Source organism: Saimiri boliviensis, chromosome 11 (assembly GCF_048565385.1).
Source record: "Saimiri boliviensis isolate mSaiBol1 chromosome 11, mSaiBol1.pri, whole genome shotgun sequence".
Taxonomy (NCBI): domain Eukaryota; kingdom Metazoa; phylum Chordata; class Mammalia; order Primates; family Cebidae; genus Saimiri; species Saimiri boliviensis.
Window position 1 is genome coordinate 118,154,413 of NC_133459.1, and position 19,704 is coordinate 118,174,116.

Consider the following 19,704-nt stretch of genomic DNA (forward strand, 5'->3'; position numbering starts at 1 on the left):
CTCTCACATGAATCAGAAAGGCTAGAAATGAGATTGCAAATCCCAGGACAGGATCTGTTTATATTCCTGTCGTTGGCTGTACTCCTGTTCCAGGCCAGCTTTGGACAACGCATGACAACATTACTAAACAATTAGGTAATGTTTCATGATGTTCTTTTTTATTCTCCCAACCGGTTTATGCTTTGTGATTTTCTAATTCCCTGTTTCAGATGTGAATTCCGACTGCATACTGTGAGAGAAAGTTACCTGCCCCTACAAAAGTTTAAATTAGTATTTAGAAAGGGGACAGTGATTTATAGAAACCTTGTTTCTAGTGTTTCCTTTAGACAGTGTAGTGGAATGGAAAGAATCTTGACTATGTGCCAGACAGGGCTGGATTTGAATCCCATCTCCAATAATTATTACTCCTAGTAGATACTGTGCAGTTTAACTGATGAACACTGAGTCTGTTTGATCATCTGTGAAATGGGTGTGATGATAGTACCCACCTTGAGTTTGTGGTTCATTAGCCGAGTTCATTCGTTTGTTCCTTCGTTTGCCAGGTCCCTGTTAGGGGCCTGTGGGGTATTTCACCTCACGCCTGCACATGTAAGTTCTCAGCTACGTGTGTTGCTTCTGTGAGTCTTAGATTCTCTTTCTCTTAACAGGAATAGTAATTCCTATCTCCTTATATTTCGGAAGAGAATTAAATAAGATAATATATGCCTAGCAGAGTGCCTGGCATAAAAAGGGGGTTCATCTTCCTTCCATAAATAACTCAGTGTCTATAGGAACAATTAGGGTACTTCTCTAAACAAGGTAAAAAGAAAGAAAAATGCCTACTAAGGGATTGGTAAGGAGCCTGATGGTGCCCCTTACCAATCCCTTAGTCCCTAAAGAAGAGCACCATTAAATATGAATGTCTTAGGCATGTGTGTGTTGGGGGTGGGGCATGGGCAGAATGTGCCCTCCAGATGACATATGGTCAAAAGAGGTGCAAAGAGCCATGCACTGGGCAAGGATGGGGACACTGGAGGTGTCTCCATTGCCCGGTTCAGCTCTGGCTTTTTTCTCAGGTCCTCTGTAGACTATGCAGAATCCGTTTTATGATAGGAAGAACTCTAAAACACAAAAGAATAGACAGAGGAAACTTGTTAGAGGTTTCTGCTTATACTGTTTCATGCGGCCTCAGGAATTCAGGGTTGATGATGGGCAGCTTGTTCCTAGAGAAGACATCGTTTAAAATCCCAGTGGAAATACAAACTATGCTCTCTGGCCAATCCCTTCCCCAATGACTCTCTCCCCTCCACTATCAGTTAAGATGCAAATATGGAGGAGTGTGGAGGCACTTCGACTTCACTCGTCATCTTTCATGGAGATACGGGTGAGAAAGATGGTGTTAGTTTTTGGAGACCCGCTTGTATACCTGCATTTGGAGTAGCCTCACTAAAGCTGAAAAAAGCCTAGGGACTTTAGGAGTACAGTGTGAGCATTTGCTCGGTGCTGGGAACCAACTTGTCTGCCATTGACCCAAGCCTTGCTGCTTTACAAATGTCTAGATAGATGTTGAGTCTTTTAAGTTCCCAGACATAATCAAAATGAGATGTACTGACAGCTCCTAGATTTAATGTGGAAAGGTGCAAACAGCTCATTCCACATTGGTGCAAAAGGACAGGTGGCAGTTACGATGATAGTTTTCTGGCAATACGGTATTTTCTCAGCTGTCCAACAACACGAAAGACTAGGGCAGATGAGGGCAAGTGGTATTGTTTAGCCTAATTGTTGTGATTGCAGCCAATCAAAATGACATGTAGCTCTGAAAGGCTGGAGGAAGCTGTACCTAAGAAACTCCTGTTGACTAAATGAATAAAAAGTTCTAAGAATAAGTTGGATCTTCCATTATCTCCTTTTAGCCTTCTTCCTTCCTTGTTTCTTTCCTCCCTAGCTCTTCTTTCCTCTGAGGAGTTATTTTCTGTATTGGAGTAAGAGCTAAAATATTCTGAATCTATTAAACTGGGTTTACAGATGGCTTCAGAAATTGGTTAAGTTCTGTCTGGTTCCTTTGCGTATAGGATTTGTGACTGGTGAGCCTGGCAGCATTCCACAGATAAGCGCTTGAGGTAATAGAAGAATATGCTGAAGGAGATCCTTTAAGCTTTGAGTTGAAATACATGTGGCCTCAGCCAATATCCCACAACCACATAGGCAGAGAGAACTCAGAGCCTGTGAATCTTCTAGAGTTTTACAGTGGGAAAGGATTAATATTGAGTCATGTCAGGGGCAAACAGAATGGGAAACAAATGAGGAATTTAGGAAAAATGCTGCATGCATGCAGGAGAAAATCACTGGGCGTGGAAATTAAAGTGATTTTTATACAGCATGAAAATGGCGTAATCTGCGTACTGGAAGGGCTTTCCAGCCCTGCTGGTGCAGTTGTTGAAAACATGATGCCTTCCCTTTGGGGGCTCCTCTGCAGCATTCAGCTCTCTCACTCTCTGACAAGAGCACTGCCACAGGAGTCAGTAGTTGATGTAGAAATTTACCTTCCCTGTTCCGGTTGAATAACCTGGTTGAGTAGAGTCCATTTATATCCTTTCCCAAAAATATTTCTATCATTTTTATTTTGTAAGTGATTGTCCAGTGAAAGCTAATCTCTGTTTGTTTGTTTGTTTTAAGGCAGGGTCTCACTCTGTCACCCAGGCTAGAGGGCAGTGGCATGATCATAGCTTACTGCAACCTCTAAGTCGTGGGATCAGGCGATCCTCCCACCTCAGCCTCCTGAGTAGCTGGGACTGCAGGTACATGCCACCATGCCTGGCTAATTTAAAATTTTCTGTAGAGATGGGATCTTCCTGTGTCATCCAGGCTGGTTTCAAACTCTGGAGCTCAAGCAATCCTCCTGCTTCAGTCTCCCCAAATGCTAGGATTATAGATGTGAGCCATTGCACCCATCCCTGAAAGCTAATCTGAAGACCTACTTGTATTACTGGATAAAATAGTGATACTTAGAGGCAGAGTAACCTAAATTAATTAACTAATAGTTCGAACAGAAGATGTTAAGTATAATCGGTTAATAGAATTGGCAAATGAATACAACTATAGAATTGCTCATTGATCATACATTTTACATGAAATATAAACATTGGTTGTTTTACCATGTAGAATTTAATAGATTACATAGATGGGATAGTCTTCACACTGAAGTATAGTCTTGCACGTTTAATGATGTTTCAGTCAATGAGGGATCACATATACAACAGTGGTCTCATCAGATTGTAATACCGTATTTTTACTATACATTTTCTGTGTTGAGATGCACAAATACTGACCATTGTGTTACTACTGACTACACTATTCAATACAGTAACATGCTGTGCAAGTTTGCAGCCTAGGAGCAATAGGCTGAACCCCACCTAGCTGAGGTGTGTAGCAGGCTCTCTCATGTAGGTTTGTGTAACTGCACTCTATGATGTTCGCACAAGGACAGAATCACCTAATGATGTATTTCTCCGAACATATCTCCATTGTTAAGTGGGTATGACTAATTGTGCTGTCTTTCATTGAAATCTAGGGGAAGAGGAAGTGGAAGCATGGGAATTTGGTATATCAAGTATACAGACAGAACATATATACTTTATATGTCATTTTAAGTAAAAATAAGTATACATTTTAAAAAAGTATACTTTTAAAGAAAGTATACTTATTTTTACTTAAAAGAAGTATTTTAAGTAATATACTATATATGTCATTTTAAGTAAAAATAAGAGTTTATTATACATATTTACTATGTGCATTAATAATTTAAACATTAGACTCTATAGTTCTAGACTAGGTTTACTTAGTATGTAACTACTTACATGTCGTGGGATGATTTTTTTTCAGCATAGGGAATACAAATAGTATGATCAAGCAGCATGTGTAGATATCTTTTAATCTACTGTTAAAGGTTTTTTACATCGTCGTTCTTAGCCCAAAGAAAATAGGGATCAAAAGAATAAATAATTCCCTCATACACAATATAGAATCTACTTATTTAAGATATTTAACTTTTATTATCTAAAGTACTGTTTAATTTTAGACTCATGAGTGAATTTTTGCTATTATCTTCAGGCTCCTAACAGTATTGGCTTTGGAAAAGAGAGTGAAAGATCTATGACAATGACCAAATCAGTAAGAGATGACATTCCTTCAACCCAAGGGAATCTGGTGAAGTGGGCTTTGGACAATGGCTATAGTCCAATAACTTCGTACACAGTGGCCCCTGTGGCTAATAGATTTCATCTTCGGCTTGAAAACAATGGTAAGTTAGAGCTTTTTTAAAGTTGTATAAAAAATATCCCCAAATGAAGCTTTTCCAGTGATAAATGCTCATTTCAGCTTATGTGTTACTGTTTTTCTCTTACACATTTTAGTAAATTGTTTGACTACTTTTTAAAAAACTGCCTAGAAAGAGATTTTGAGGAAACTATACAGGTTTTCAGTGGCATAGTTGAATGCATATTCAGAAACTGTGTTATAGATCATCTTCAGTGTGATTACATTAGGTTCTTCTCTGCAAGGCACCTAGTGACCACTTACGGCTGAGAATATAGCAGAGTTAAGACTGCAGGAAAGAAGTTCATGGTCAAAGGCTGTATCTTTTAACAAAAGAGCCACGAGGACTCACGCTTGGGCATTCATTCCCAGAGGGAGGGCGAGATGCGGTGGAAAGCAGAGGCTCAACAAATCCTTGAGGTTTTCCAGAGTCTTATAGCTAGTGTGACTTCAGACGCTAGTTTTCTGATCTCCAGACTTGTTCCTCAGCTCATGGCACTGCCGCTGAGTGAAATGCCAATGGAATAAAGATCAGGAGTACAGGTTTAAGCCCCAGCTCTGCCATTCAGTCACTGTTGGGGGAGAAGTCACTTCACCTCTGAGCCATAGATTCTTCTTCAGTAATAAGGGGAAAATCATAGGACTGACCTTACAGGGTTGTTGTGAAGGTTTTTGTTAAAGTACAAATTAAAAACCCTACAAAGCTCTGACTTCTTTTGGACCCATACAGCTGTAGCGTCTTTTCCAAAGAACACTGTTAAAGGAGAAGTAATGTCCAACTGTCATCTTCACTTCCAGCTTCCACTGAGATAGATTTGCTCTCAAGTATACAGTTGGCCTTAGACAGTAGATACAAAGAATACTGGACAAATTATCATTCTTTTTAATTGTTGGAAATATGACAAAATACTGAGCATTGATTGTATGGAAATACAGAAATACATCTCTAACTTTGAAGGAGTAAATGTGTCTATGCGGCTCTTTCTTTTTTTTTTTTTTTGAGACAGAGTTTCGCTCTTGTTACCCAGGCTGGAGTGCAATGGCACGATCTCGGCTCACCGCAACCTCCGCCTCCTGGGTTCAGGCAATTCTCCTGCCTCAGCCTCCTGAGTAGCTGGGATTACAGGCACGCGCCACCATGCCCAGCTAATTTTTTATATTTTTAGTAGAGACGGGGTTTCACGATGTTGACCAGGATGGTCTCGATCTCTTGACCTCGTGATCCACCCGCCTCGGCCTCCCAAAGTGCTGGGATTACAGGCGTGAGCCACCGCGCCCGGCCCTATGCGGCTCTTTCTTATCTTTCAAGGGACTAGGTTCTAAAAGGCCAGAGTGCCCAGATACCTGTTAGAATTTAGCTGTCACAAAGAAGGTGACAAAGCAGTTTTAACATACCAATATTGTTTCAAGACACCCTTAGAGAAACTAATCAAAAGAATCTCTGGATTCAAGGAAAGTATTTTAGTGGCATTTGAATGGAATAATATTGTCCCATATAAATTATTCAAATCACAGATTTTTCTAGCCTGGACAGCCTTAGAAACTGTCTACTCCATTGGCTGTCAGCCTCAGGGGCTCATTGCAGTTACACATGGGGAGCTTAAAACATATTAATGATTGAATACCACCCCGGAGAGTCTGAGTTTCAATTATTTAGGGTACAACCCAGGCATAGGAGTATTTTTTAAAGCTCCCAAGTGATTTTCATGTGTAGCCAAAGTTGAGAACCACTGATCATTTCCAACCCCTTAATTTTAAAAACTGGAAAAGCAAATTTGAGGCACAGAGAAGCAAGCCACCTGTCTAAAGCCACTGAGCTAGTTAGAGAGAACACCAGGACTAGAGTTCTGACTTCAAGGCTTCTAATGGCTTTTATGCATTGCTTATTAAGAGTCATTTTACACCTGTCCATTCTATGCTAATTCCTCCTGTTCTGCCTCTAACCCTGTTGTCAGAGGCCTGGCATCAAACACTGATGATGTTTTGCCTTCTTCTGTCACCAGCAGAGGAGATGGGAGATGAAGAAGTCCACACCATCCCTCCTGAGCTACGGATCCTGCTGGGCCCTGGCCCCCTGCCTGCCCTGCACAACCCGCCCATCCGGGGAGAGGGAGGCCATAATGGAGACCTCCCGTTTCCTTTCTCGGATATTGCCAGGAGAGGATGGAATGAAGAGGGAGAAGATGGGCTCCCTCGGCCAAGGGACCCTGTCATTCCCAGCTTACAGCTGTTTCCTGGTCTCAGAGAGCCACAAGAGGTGCAAGGGAGCGTGGATATTGCCCTGTCTGTCAAATGTGACAGTGAGAAGATGATCGTGGCTGTAGAAAAAGATTCTTTTCAGGTCAGTGCAGCTGATTACAGGAGGGAAGAGAGGCCACCTCCTTTCTCATCCGGCCCCAGTCTGTGTCTGTAATTTCTCCCTATCTCTTTCACTTTTGAACTCTGGAGGCGTGATACTGTTTTTGCAGTTGGATGGGTCTACTTCCCCTTGGCTGTGATTCTCACCGGGTTCCTGTTGTTCTCAGTGACAGGGGGGCCCCAGATCCTTGTGTGTCAATATTTTGCTATTGAATTTCCAAGGCCAACAGATACTGTCCTTGGGAGTTGAGAGGTGAGCAGCTGGGAAGAGATATGTGGGGAAGGAGCACAGTGCAGGCCTCTCACCACCTGTCCTTGGAAGACCAGGCAATCGTTATTTGTGTCAGTTGTGCAGCAGAACTGCCTGTGGGCCCCCAACTGTGTCTTTGGTGATGGTTGTTTCAGGCCAGTGGCTACTCGGGGATGGATGTCACCCTGTTAGATCCTACCTGCAAGGCCAAGATGAACGGCACACACTTTGTTTTGGAGTCTCCCCTGAATGGCTGCGGTACTCGGCCCCGGTGGTCAGCCCTTGATGGTTTGGTCTACTATAACTCTGTGAGTATTTTCCAGAACAAAGCTTTGCCCTTTGCCAGAGCCTGGCTATGTGCTGTCTTAAAATTAGTTTTAACGTTTCTTTGAAGATGAAGAGGGTACCCCAGGCCAGAACAAAGTCGAGTGTCAGTTCTCAACCAAATGGATGTCCTTTGACCCTGAACTCTTTGGTTTTATTTGTTTTATTGGTGAGTCTTGGGGAGGTGGAAGGCCTGTTTTCTCGGCCTTGCTTCCATCTCCTGATGACAAAGGCTGCAGTGGCAAGGTGATTATGACTTCTCCGTGGCCAGGCTCTACTGGCCCTGACGGGGATAAAATCCAAGGTCCTGGCCTCTGTGAATGAGCAACTCTACAGAGCTGGGGTAACCAGACGTGAAGTCTCTCTGGCCTCATTTGAGTCTTGTCCAGAAATAGGAGAACCTTTCCCTCCTTCATGAATAAAAATCCAAAAGGAGAATTTAAAACCGGAAAAGGACCTTTAAGAAATTATTAAGTCTCTCTCCATCTCTAAGAAAGACCCTAAATTGAAGAAAAGCTCCTCCCTTTGAAGTTACTTGGAGAACGATGTAGATTTCCCCCAATGATAATCCATTGCAATAGCTAACCTGCGCTTTTCAGAAATGTTTCTTCTCAGTTGATCTGAGTCTTTTCAGGTTGAACTCATTTTCTTGGAGACAGAGACTAGGCAGTGAATATTAAAAGAATTTAAAATGTGAAATTTCGAAAGAACTTTAAAGTGCTGATTTTGCAGTTTGGGTTTTACTTTTAATGGTAAAAATAAGGCTCAGAGATCCATCTTTGATACAGGGTGGGTTGGGGTGGGCAGGTGTCTTCTTAGGGCCATCTCCAGGTTTGACCTGGGACGCTGAGCTGAGGCTGCTAGTTTGACCCAATGCAGGTAAGTGAGACAAGCAATCAGGCGCCCTGGTCAGTGCAGTCCCAGTGGGAAGTGGCTTTCCCGTGAGCCCGAGTGTATTGTTCCTCAGAGAATCTTAGAATGCTGAAGCAGCAAAGAATCCTAAGATGAGCTGCTTCAGCTTCTTCATTTCACAGGTGAGGAATCTGAACTCTAGGAAGCTACAAAGACTTGCTTTTTAAAACTCCAGCGGTAGGCTAATGGCAGAGCTAGGACAACTGAATCCAGCTTCCTGACCTCTCATCCATTAATCTTTCCTCTAGACTAGGCTAGGTCCTGCTAATCTCCTTTTGTTACTCAAATAATTAATTTTTTTTTTTTTTTTTTTTTTTTTTTTTTTTTTTTTTTGAGACGGAGTTTCGCTCTTGTTACCCGGGCTGGAGTGCAATGGCACGATCTCGGCTCACTGCAACCTCCGCCTCCTGGGTTCAGGCAATTCTCCTGCCTCAGCCTCCTGAGTAGCTGGGATTACAGGCACGTGCCACCATGCCCGGCTAATGTTTTGTATTTTTAGTAGAGACGGGGTTTCACCATGTTCACCAGGATGGTCTCGATCTCTTGACCTCGTGATCCACCCGCCTTGGCCTCCCAAAGTGCTGGGATTACAGGCTTGAGCCACCGCGCCCGGCCATCAAATAATTAATTTATTAACCTTTGACTTCCTGATCATTACAGCGTGAATTTTCTTGCAGTTATCCAGTTTCTGCAGCTACAATGAGTGTCATATATTGCTGAAATACTTGATTATGGCATTTTAAAACTGGGGTCCAAGTTAATACCAACAGTGGCTACAGTAATATGTCTGTTAAGTTAAAAAAAAAAAAGTGTCATTTGCTTCAGGAGAGAAAGGCATGTAATGACCCCTTAAAGTTCCTTTTTCTTTTCTTTATTATGATGTTCAAGTTTAGCAGTATCCTAGCTGCTTCCTTTAATTGGCGTCAGTACTTTCTTTGGAGGACCTGGTACCGAGAGAAAGGCAGTTGTTTGTTTGTTTGTTTGTTTTGTAAATTTTCATTCCATCCTACTCCCTTCAGGGACTATTTTAGCTGTTCACACCAATTATGATTGTTTGTAGTAATTTTCAGACTTACTATATATTTGTTTTATGTCATGTTCAGAATCCAAGCATAGGAAGCAAGAGAAATGAGGATTTTGTTTATGGAGTCACGACCCTTGGGTGAATTTTCTCATCCTATTTAGTACTAATCCAGGAATCATAATTTCAATCTATGTCAAGATAGATTCCTGGAATATATCTCTAGATGGATATTGAAAAAGGCAGAAAAAAAAATATTCCTGGAATAAAACATGACATTCTTTTCCACATCCATGCACCATACAGAAAGATTTCTTAGAGAAGAAATAAGCAAAAGTTAGAGGGGTACAAGGAAAGCAATGAAAAGAAGATGAGCTCCATAGTAAACATTAGGTCCTTCGCTGCTGACTCAGAACTTTCTACAACTCTTAAAGGATACATATAACAAAAGCTCTTTGTATTAGCCAACTCTTAGTACTTCTTAGAGTTTTTAATATGAAGACCCTTAAGGAGAAGCCCCTTCTCACAGTATAGGCAAGCCTCCTGACACCTCCATTCAACTTTGTTCCAGTATCCAGTGTTTTCCCACCATTTGAAATCATTTGTAATTATTCAATATAGTGATACAAGGAAAGATGCAAGTATTATTGGTTTAGCTTTTAACTTGAACTTGCATTGGGCTTCTCCTTATTCTTCATCGCTTTGAAGATAAAATTTGAGAGAGCTTGGAGATTAGTTTGTTTTTTTTGTCTTAAAGTCAGATTTTCAATTTGCATCTGAATGATTACATGGGTGTCGGTGTGAGGCAGAACCAAATGCATTTGGTGCTTCATAACATTGGCTGTGCTTTCTTTGCCTTTTAGATTGTGATACAGGTTCCAGCCCTTGGAGACGGTAGTGGTTGGCCAGATGGTTATGAAGATCTGGAGTCAGGTGATAATGGATTTCCGGGAGACGTGGATGAAGGAGATGCTTCTCTACTCACCCGACCTGAAATTGTGGTGGTATGTGTTTGTTATCAGTAGGTGGTTTGTGGAAAATGCTGTCTATTTTGTTGGCTTTCGTTAGAGACTCTCCGAAAATAAAATCAAATGTTAAAGGCCAAAGCTCACAAAGCTACGGAGCCTTCATCCTTCATGTGACTGTCATTAATCTTCCTCTGGGTTGTTTTTTCCAGTTTAATTGCAGCCTGCAGCAGGTGAGGAACCCCAGCAGCTTCCAGGAACAGCCCCATGGAAACATCACCTTCAACATGGAGCTATACAACACTGACCTCTTTTTGGTGCCCTCCCAGGGGGTCTTCTCTGTGATGGAGAATGGACACATTTATGTTGAGGTGAGACCTGAAAGTTCGCCTTGGGCTTTTAGGTTAGCGCTGAGCTGTAGTTCCTTAGACATCAGCTAAAACACCCTGTACAGACGTCTTCCTGTCGCACCTCACAGACCTTCACCAGGTCTGATGAGGGCTTGGCTCAGAGAACGCTTCCAGGTTGATTTCTGACCAAAGAAGGAAATTTCAGGATTTAATACATTATGTTAAGTGAAGAGTGTTTTATAGATGAATGTTAAAAACAAAAATGGCAAGTGTGAATTCTACTGGTAAAGCCCTGTCCTTGGTTTGTCTTTAGCATTTCTGGAACAGTAGTTCTGTAGTGGCAATGTCAGAGTTAACCGTGGAATATTTCAAAGCCACCTCATATGTTATCTTTTATTTCTCGTTTTTTCCCCAGCATGGCAGCCAGATCACTGTGGGTCCCTGCCACCACCAAAACCGACTTGTTAGCTTTTAAATTGCACTCACTTTTAAGTGAAATGCTGTGCGCTACTAATAACGCATGAAAAAATTTTTCTAGATCATTATCTAAGTATCTATAAAAAACTTAGTAAAACTCTTTCCTATATATAATGGTAATAATCATGCGTGGCCTAAATCTGGAGTGACTACAAAACATGAGGCAGTGGTAGTAACAATGAAATAACAACATCTAACATTTACTGCAGATTTATTATGTGCCAAACATAGTTGTAAGTATTGCAGCAGTTAATTAACTCTTCAGAGCAATCTTATGAGGGAGGCTGATAACATCCTCATTTTACGGATGAGAAAATTGAAGCACAAATTTGTCTGAGGCCACACAGCTGGTACCAGTGAAGTTCAGATTCAGTGTCCTGGCTCCGGAGCTCTTGACTGTTCTTCACTGGATACAACTATCATTTATCTTCCAAGTGCCATTTGAAAGGGGAGAAAACATAACATCTTATCAATGCAAACCTGCAGGCTCGGAGATTGGATTCTAGAAAAGATAACTGTCCTTAGGGCACTAGGAAGTCTGCTGTTTCTTGTGCCCTGGGTACAACCTTTAATGTTTCAACCTTAGCGGGCATTTCATCTGTTGGTCTTATGGGAAGGTTCTCATCTGATGAGCTGGTTTTGGTGCTGGGCTGCAAGCTCAGCTTCATAGTGGGAGGGGTGAGAAGCTTCAAGGGTCAAAGTGGGATACTTCCATCTGTTAAAGTGACTTTGGTGCATGTGATTTTTTTTTTTTTTTTTTTTTGTTTGTTTGTTTGTTTTGGAGACGGAGTTTCACTGTTGTTACCCAGGCTGGAGTGCAATGGCGCGATCTCGGCTCACCGCAACCTCCGCCTCCTGGGTTCAGGCAATTCTCCCGCCTCAGCCTCCTGGGTAGCTGGGATTACAGGCACGCGCCACCACACCCAGCTAGTTTTTTGTATTTTTAGTAGAGACGGGGTTTCACCATGTTGACCAGGATGGTCTCGATCTCTTGACCTCGTGATCCACCCGCCTCGGCCTCCCAAAGTGCTGGGATTACAGGCGTGAGCCACCGCGCCCGGCCGATGCACGTATTTTTATTTTGGAAAGACAAGTAACTCTCACATTTGCACTGACTCTGGGACAGAGCCTGCTGGCGCTATGGATTATGCCCCTTCCCCATTTTGAGAGCTCTCTTTCTTTGGGTACACCTTTTTTCTCTATTGGAGAAAATATACTGCTTTCTACATGCTTTTCCTAAGCCAAGACTGCCGTTTTTCTCTTGCTTTTCTGGCTGTACAGTTCACATGGGCAGTTGTCAACAGCTCCCTATTGTGCCGTGGGTTTCAGGGGTTCTGCCTAACTGCAGATTGTTCTTTTCCAAATCTATGCCTGGCTTTGCTGATTTCTGCTAATCAGTGGTCAGTCTCCCTCCTATACCTTACCCTGGATATTTTGGAGTTTTCTCCCATCCTTCAAACTCTGGCTTACTCGAAACCAAGTGTTATTGGTAGGCGTTTTTCCTCCGTTCTTGCTTTTCCGTTTATATGTCACCTATATTTCTCATGGTTTATCCTCGATCCCCTCTACACCGTAATAGTCTCTTTGCAACAGTGTTACCACCTGTTTTTTGGTCATCTCCAGGTGATCGTTGGTCACATAATGGCAATTTTTCTTTTGGTTCATTTGTCTGGGGGAATTTACAAACCCAATTGCTAAAAACCAAAAGTTTTAAATCTGGAATCCTACTACTACTACTAGGTAGCACTTACTGACTCTCTGGGAACTGTGTCGTTCGCATGGAACTGTTACTTGCCTCATTTTCACAATTACGATATCTCGTGGGTATTCATAGTCTCATTCTATAGGTGAGGAAACTGAGTCGTAGTGCCCAACACGTGAGCAGGAGAGCATGTGGTTTTCATGAGCTCATCTCACTTCAAAGCCTGTAGTCCTTTTCCTACTCATTTCTGGCCTAAAAGTAAAACCTTTTACTAATAGTAAAAGATTTGCTGATAATATATATTTTTTCCTCTGTTACAAAGGTATCCCTTTTTGGGATACCTTAGACATTCTGCCACTACGTACTTTCTTTTGAGATTAGAGAATAGATTTGCAGTCCCTCTGTTACACATTTTGGCATTGTGGGTTCTGAGTTCATGTTAAAGGGCACTTTTTGGTAATAGCACATATGTAATTTGCCACCTTTTCAAGATAGAATATCTTGTTTCTCAGAAATATTGCAAAAATACTGAAGTGTTAGTATTTATAGAATGTCACCACAGGGTGACATGGTCAGAATCCTCTTCATTGTTGAGTGTCCTACAGTTCACCACCGTGTAGGAATCTTTTGCAACAGTGCTGTGGATTCAAAGCCCCATGTGATGTCAGGGGCTTCCCCCTGGGTATCTCAGCGTGGAAAGTCTGTTTCTATCTCCATGTCTTTTGAAAGGATTCTGGGGCTATTGGTCTGTGGGTAAGGACTAACTGTTTCTACAAGTGTTTAAGTCTATTTTGGTCCTAATTTAGTCAAAGAATGAAGCATAGCAGGGAGGGGCAGTTCATGTAGTGATCCACGTGTCACCAAATGGAGAATCCAGTCTTTGTCTGGGGATTTTAGCTAAGTTCAGGATAGTTGAGGTTTGAATTCTGTTGACACTTGGCTAAGCATTACTTCCTGTTTCTAAAGAAAAGAATCTTAACAAAATTTGGACGTAGCCCACACGATGTTTTCTAAAGGGGAAGTATAAATGAGTCGGAAACGTTTCCAGATTAGATTTCCCCTAAGCTACCCCTGGGCTTATAGAGTGCAGGGGGAGTGCTTGGCAAGGCTGAGTTGGATCTGTGAGCAGCTGGGACACTTTACCAGGCCCGTGATGCCTCCCGTTGCACTGCTGCTAACACTCAGTGCCAGAGCCAGCTCTGCCTTCTCGCCGATGAAGCAGGACTCTCATCAGAGTTACTCTGACTTGTAGTTTAGAAGCTCAGTCTTCTGTCTAGGTTAAATAGATTTTGCCACTCAACTCTATTTTTTGATCAATTTTTAAAAAGAGCTTGGCTTGTAAGTGTTATACTATTAAAATATTAGGGACTTTGCCTATTGGTGTTTTATTTACTTTGGAAAATCCACTTTAAATGCAAAATGTTTTTACTTTTATTTCTCAGAGAACTTATGAAAGGTAGAAGAGACTATTTGAATCTATCGGACTAAGAGTTGAATGAAATAATTCACCATCACCATCCGTATCAAATTTAAATGGAAAATATCTTTTTCTTTCAATGAGTATGTGTTACTTTTGTAATTAGAAAGAAGGCTATGTTATGAAAATAAAGCAGCATCTCCTCTCAAGGGCTGTGTTGGCCTGTGGTCCTTGTGCATAAAGTGAAAGTGAGATGCTGACTCATTTCCTAATTCATCTTTCTATTCTTTCATAGGTATCTGTTACTAAGGCTGAAAAAGAACTGGGATTTGCCATCCAAACATGCTTTATCTCTCCATATTCGAACCCTGATAGGATGTCTCATTACACCATTATTGAGAATATTTGTCCTAAAGATGAATCTGTGAAATTCTACAGTCCCAAGAGAGTGCACTTTCCTATCCCGCAAGCCGACATGGATAAGAAGCGATTCAGCTTTGTCTTCAAGCGCGTCTTCAACACCTCACTGCTTTTTCTACAGTGTGAGCTGACACTGTGTACCAAGACAGAGAAGCACCCCCAAAAGTTGCCTAAGGTTTGTGGGCCTTCATTCATTTGGACTGTTATTGTGGCATTTTTAGGTGAGGCAGAAAAGTTTACTCCCTAGGTCTTACAGGTTGAGCTTTTTGGTTTTGGAACTGCCCAGTTGAAGTATTAAAGTCAGTATTAGCAGGAACCTGTGAGTTTTATGGGGTCTTAGAGAATAAATCCTGACAGCATGATTTTCTTTTTTCCATGCATGCTGCTTAGTAGTACCTACGAATGATAAATCAAGACTGTTTTCCATGGAGGGAGAGGTCTGGCTTTATCTTTGCTTTTCAGATAATTTGGAGTGCCAAAAATACAGCAAGCCGAAAGGACAGATTCTTTGTGAGAATTAATTTTTCCAGGTCCTGCTGAGACTGGCATTGTAATTGTTCTTTAACCTTTTCTGTGTGAAGTATAAGGGTGTCTTGTCTCAGGGTGACTTCTAGGGGAAACTAACAAATATTTTAGCTTTTCTCAGTTTCATATCAGTTCATCATGTTTGCCTTCTGTCACTTCCCAGATAGAATGTTCTTTTGCCATAAGAAAAAGCAGAACCATTTGACCTTGGCAGAATGCCTACAATAGGGGAGATCTGCAAGGTTAATTATGATGCTCACTAGGTTGGCCTTGTATATGAAAGGTATCTTCTGCCTGTAGTTTTGTTTCCGTGATCTGCCATAATTATGTACAATTTCATATGTGCATTTATTCTGTGGCTATCTCACACAGTGTAAACTGACTTCCAATTCTTTAGTCACATATCAATCAATGTCTAAAAGGCTAAGAATCGAGCAGTGTTATTAATAATATATGTATGGAATTTTCTTATTTAATTTACAGGTTGTAAGTCTTAGGTATGGAGGTGGGAGGAAAAGCGATCCTTTCCAAATAGATTATGACTGATCTGAATCCCTTGCGTCATTATATTCCCTGGGCATCCATTTCTCTGATAACACCCAAGACAATTTTGTTTGCTTATGAAAATACAGCAGATATGATCATAATCATTAGGGAGCACATACACAGTCATTTAGACTGTATTCCTCAGTTTGCTCTTGGCAGTATTAATGCCTTAGCCTTGTGGGCATTCACCGTCAAGGTTGGGACTTAGTGGACAGTGGTAGAGAGCTGTGGGGAATGTGCGGCTGTGGGACCAGCTGCTTCCTGTGGGCAGAAGGGTAACGTTTAAAGGTTAGAGGTCTTGGAAGGGAGGCCTAGCAGTTACCAGGGATCTTTGCTGTGGCTTTGGCTGTTACTTCTCTCTGAGCCTGGCCTGGAACACGAGCCCAGGTTATGTGGGTTAATCTGGGGAAATCAATCCTAAAATTTTCTTCCAGAACATTCTTAAGGAGAGTTCTAAGCCTCAGGGGATGGCATGATGGGATATAACCCTAAACCTTAAGTCATCCTTTACCCCCAAGGTATGATACCCTAGAAAGAGCCTGGGACTGAGAAGGAAGGTATCCCCTCAGAACCTGTATTTCCTCATTTATAAAACCCTTATAATAATACCTGGCTTCCCTCCCGGGTAGAGGAGCAAACAGGACAGCAGATAAAATGACAGCCTCCCCTTGATCCAGCAAAGGCTTGGATGAGCTTTTACCACTGTCTTCCTGCTTGCTGCTGATAGATAATATTTCCACATTTCTATTCTGAGTGCTTTCTGTGACAGTGGAGCCAAAGTGTCTTCTAGGAAGAGGTCTTGGAGATTGTTGAGACCAACCCTGTCCTTTGCTGATGAAACCGAGACCCAGAGAGTAGAGTGTCTGGCCCAGGGTCACCCACCACTGAGTTAAATGTAGAATCATCGACTCTTGCTTAACTGAAGAGCTAATAGGAAATTAACAGTAAACTAAAACAGGAAAGCAAAATGCAAATCTTTTCAATTATCATGCCTCTCCACAGAAAATTCATTGTTTTTCTTTACAAGAGGGCTCTTGTCAAAGGCTTTTCTCTTTTTGAGAGGGTAGGGGTGGGATGATGAGGGTTGTCTTATAGCAAGTGTCTGACTGGCATGTTGCTCAGAGCAGCAATGATGGTAAAGCATAAAGTCTTTGCTCTTTTGGAAAAGATGGAACTCAGCTTTTTGGCCTGCTACAGACTTTTGAAATGATTGATGGATTAATATGTCTTCTTACCACAAAAGCTGTCATTCACATTAGAGTTACACCTATTAGGCCGGGTGTGGGTGGCTCATGCCTGTCATCCTAGCACTTTGGGAGGCCAAGGCGGGCAGATCGCTTGAGCCTGGGAGTTCAAGACCAGTCTGGTCAACTTAGTGAGATCCCTGTCTGTGTGTATATATATAAGCTGGTGTAGTGGCTCACACCTGTAGTCCCAGCTATTGGGGAAGCTGAGAGAGGAGTATGAGTTGAGCCCATGAGACCAAGGCTGCAGTGAGCCATGATTGTACCACTGCACTCCAGCCTGGGTGACACAGCAAGACCCTGTCTCGAGAAAAATAAAAAAGAATTATACCGACTGATAAGTATAGACAAGAAACCAAAGTTATTTTAAAGAAAAAAAGTGTGGCGTGTGATCATATTTTTTCAGAACAGATGTCGTGGGCCTGGGTATGCTCATTGCTAGGTTTGAGGCCTTGAAATAGTTAGAATTAGAAGCAGCTGATCTCATGGGCTCCACAACCTGGACACAACTTCCCAGGACCTGCATTTTGAAACATGAAAAGCAGATGACCCTGGAAAGTTCAGTTTTACAAGAGTCTATACCAGGATTAAAAATGAAACAACATGCTTGTCTTTTTGGGCAGAAATGTAACATCTGTAACCTTTATCATGTATAGACAGTCCCCAAACCACCATTCTGTTTCCCACTCTAAGTATTCAGTAAATTATGTGAACTATTCAACACTGTTACGAAATAGGAGACTTTGTGTTACATGATTTTATCCAACTGTAGGTTATTGTAAGTGTTCTGAACATGTTTAAAGTAGGCTGGGTTAAGTCATGTTGCTCAGTAGTTTAGGTATATTAAATGCATTTTCAACTTAGTGATATTTTTAGTTTACAATGGGTTTGTCAAGATGTAATTTTATCATAAGTGGAGGAGCATCTTTACAGGGAGTTTGCCACAATCACAAATCACAAACCTGAACCATGTGAATGAAGCCAGCTTGGTGAGGACCAACACTAAGCATATAATTTCTCTATTTTTCAAAGTAAGTAACAGTGAAATGTTTAGTTTTGTGGGAAGAAGGGGAGGGGGAGGACAATATTGAGAAGCCATCCAGTGATATTTGCATCTTCAGGTACAACCAAAAATCCACTGGGCCTTCTATGATATCTCCCAGGTTATTTGGTGTTCTCTGAAAAACACCCACCTCTCCTGCTTCTCTGTAGTGAATGGCCGCGTGCTGTCTGATAAAAGGCCACAGGACAGCTGTGCAGGTCGAGCTGGTGAAGGCACTTTTGAGCGGCCCCTGACTCTCTGCTTTGCTCTGCTTCCCTGCAGTGCGTGCCTCCTGAGGAAGCCTGCACCTCGCTGGATGCCTCGATAATCTGGGCCATGATGCAGAATAAGAAGACGTTCACCAAGCCCCTTGCTGTGATCCACCACGAAGTAGGACCTAAAGGTGAGCTTCGGGAGGCACGATCAGAGCCCGGGGCCTAAGTGCTGCTCATTAAGAAGACCCAATACCGTAAATCAAAGTCCAGTTTTACTTACAAGATAACTAAAGGGCCAGTTAGTTACTTTAGAAGATGATTCTTTGCCCAAAGAGTCTTTTCTTCAGCTGGTTCTCTTACAGCCATTATGGCTTAGTTGTAAGTAATGTATTTGAAAATGATTTCCTCTGTAAAAAATCAGGTCTAGGTTGTCCCCGTCATAAGGTCACTCCCCCTTGCATTCAAATATGCTTCCCTGAGTGTGCAAAAAAGGGTTCGAGGTAGTCCTGTGTCCTGGGAATTGCACATAATCCAGCTGATCTTTCTGTGATATACTACTAACGGTTATGCTGGCTATAACCTGTTGTATTGCTTTATCAAAACTGCAGATGCCTTTGAGAATATGTGAACATTATTCATCTTAGGTTTAGCTAATGAGAACCACTGCCCAAATGTATCTTATAATTCAGTTTTCAGGATTTTGCACAATCACATTTGTTGCTGGAAGCCAAGCATGCCTCTTTCTCCGCGTGCAGGAACATTCAGCAATCTGTACTTCTGGGGAAAAAGGCAGGATGTGCCCTAAGGGGTGTGGCATCAGTACCTGAGAGGACAGGCAGGGCAGAGCCAGGCCTGGCATGGGCCAGGCCAGCCAGAGCAGCAGGGAGGCAGAGCTGGGCCCTAACAACTGTTAGGAGTGGGTATGAGGTCCTGTGGGTGGTACGAAGAGCGTCTGACAAGGACCCGCATCACAGCTTCGAGGGGTGTGAACAAGCAAGGACACACCAGGCAGCTGTCAACATCTGAGGGGTGGAACCAAATGTCAACATGGGATATCTAGGCAGTTACAGTTGTCACCATCTAGAAACACTGATATCTAAGAGTGTCAAACCAAAAGAAGGCTGGGAGAGTGAAAGTGGATTCCAAGCAAGGTTAGATATTTCAGGGTTAGAGCTACAGGCTGCCTCTCGCCACTCTGAGGGGCACAGAGGAGCCTGAGCACCAAGGGTCTTGACAGAAGCCAGGACTCTTCTCGGCTGCAGTTCTGCGCATTAGCTGGAAGGTCTGCTGGGTGCTGCTGACACCAGATCTAGGGTTTGTGGTGGCCTTGGGATGGCATTCCTGATCTGAGCTTGTTGGATTGAAATTTGGCAAGACTAGGCAGCAGGGGTGACCCCGGAGTGGGTGGGACCTACCAGAATAGAGGCATGCGGGTACCGTCTAGTGTCTTACTTGGTTCACTAACCTTTGTGAAAACAGCCCTGCCATTCCAATTGTGATATCTGGTGGTGGCGTCATGAATGAATGTGCTCCCTCAAAACGGCAGAAGAGTGTAGGTGGCGGGCGCACTGGATTGGGGCTGGGAGCCTAAGGCACTGTGTTTCGCTTTCTCTGCTAACCGGCTGTGGGACCTCAGAGAACTC

At 42.5% G+C, this 19,704-nt stretch overlaps 1 protein-coding gene across 3 annotated transcripts in view; it reads left to right on the forward strand.

Moving 5' to 3' along the window:
- The window catches only part of TGFBR3 (transforming growth factor beta receptor 3), a 230,952-nt gene that overhangs the window by 184,556 nt on the left and 26,692 nt on the right, over nucleotides 1-19,704 (forward strand). For 2 of the 3 annotated variants that reach the window (XM_039460977.2, XM_074381442.1), the window contains exons 8-14: nucleotides 4,090-4,279; nucleotides 6,297-6,634; nucleotides 7,057-7,209; nucleotides 10,022-10,162; nucleotides 10,336-10,494; nucleotides 14,365-14,664; nucleotides 18,129-18,249. In XM_039460977.2, the coding sequence (XP_039316911.1) occupies nucleotides 4,090-4,279; nucleotides 6,297-6,634; nucleotides 7,057-7,209; nucleotides 10,022-10,162; nucleotides 10,336-10,494; nucleotides 14,365-14,664; nucleotides 18,129-18,249 (1,402 nt within the window). The remainder of the gene's footprint in view (nucleotides 1-4,089; nucleotides 4,280-6,296; nucleotides 6,635-7,056; nucleotides 7,210-10,021; nucleotides 10,163-10,335; nucleotides 10,495-14,364; nucleotides 14,665-18,128; nucleotides 18,250-19,704) is intronic. The other variant, XM_039460980.2, reaches the window with a different exon arrangement.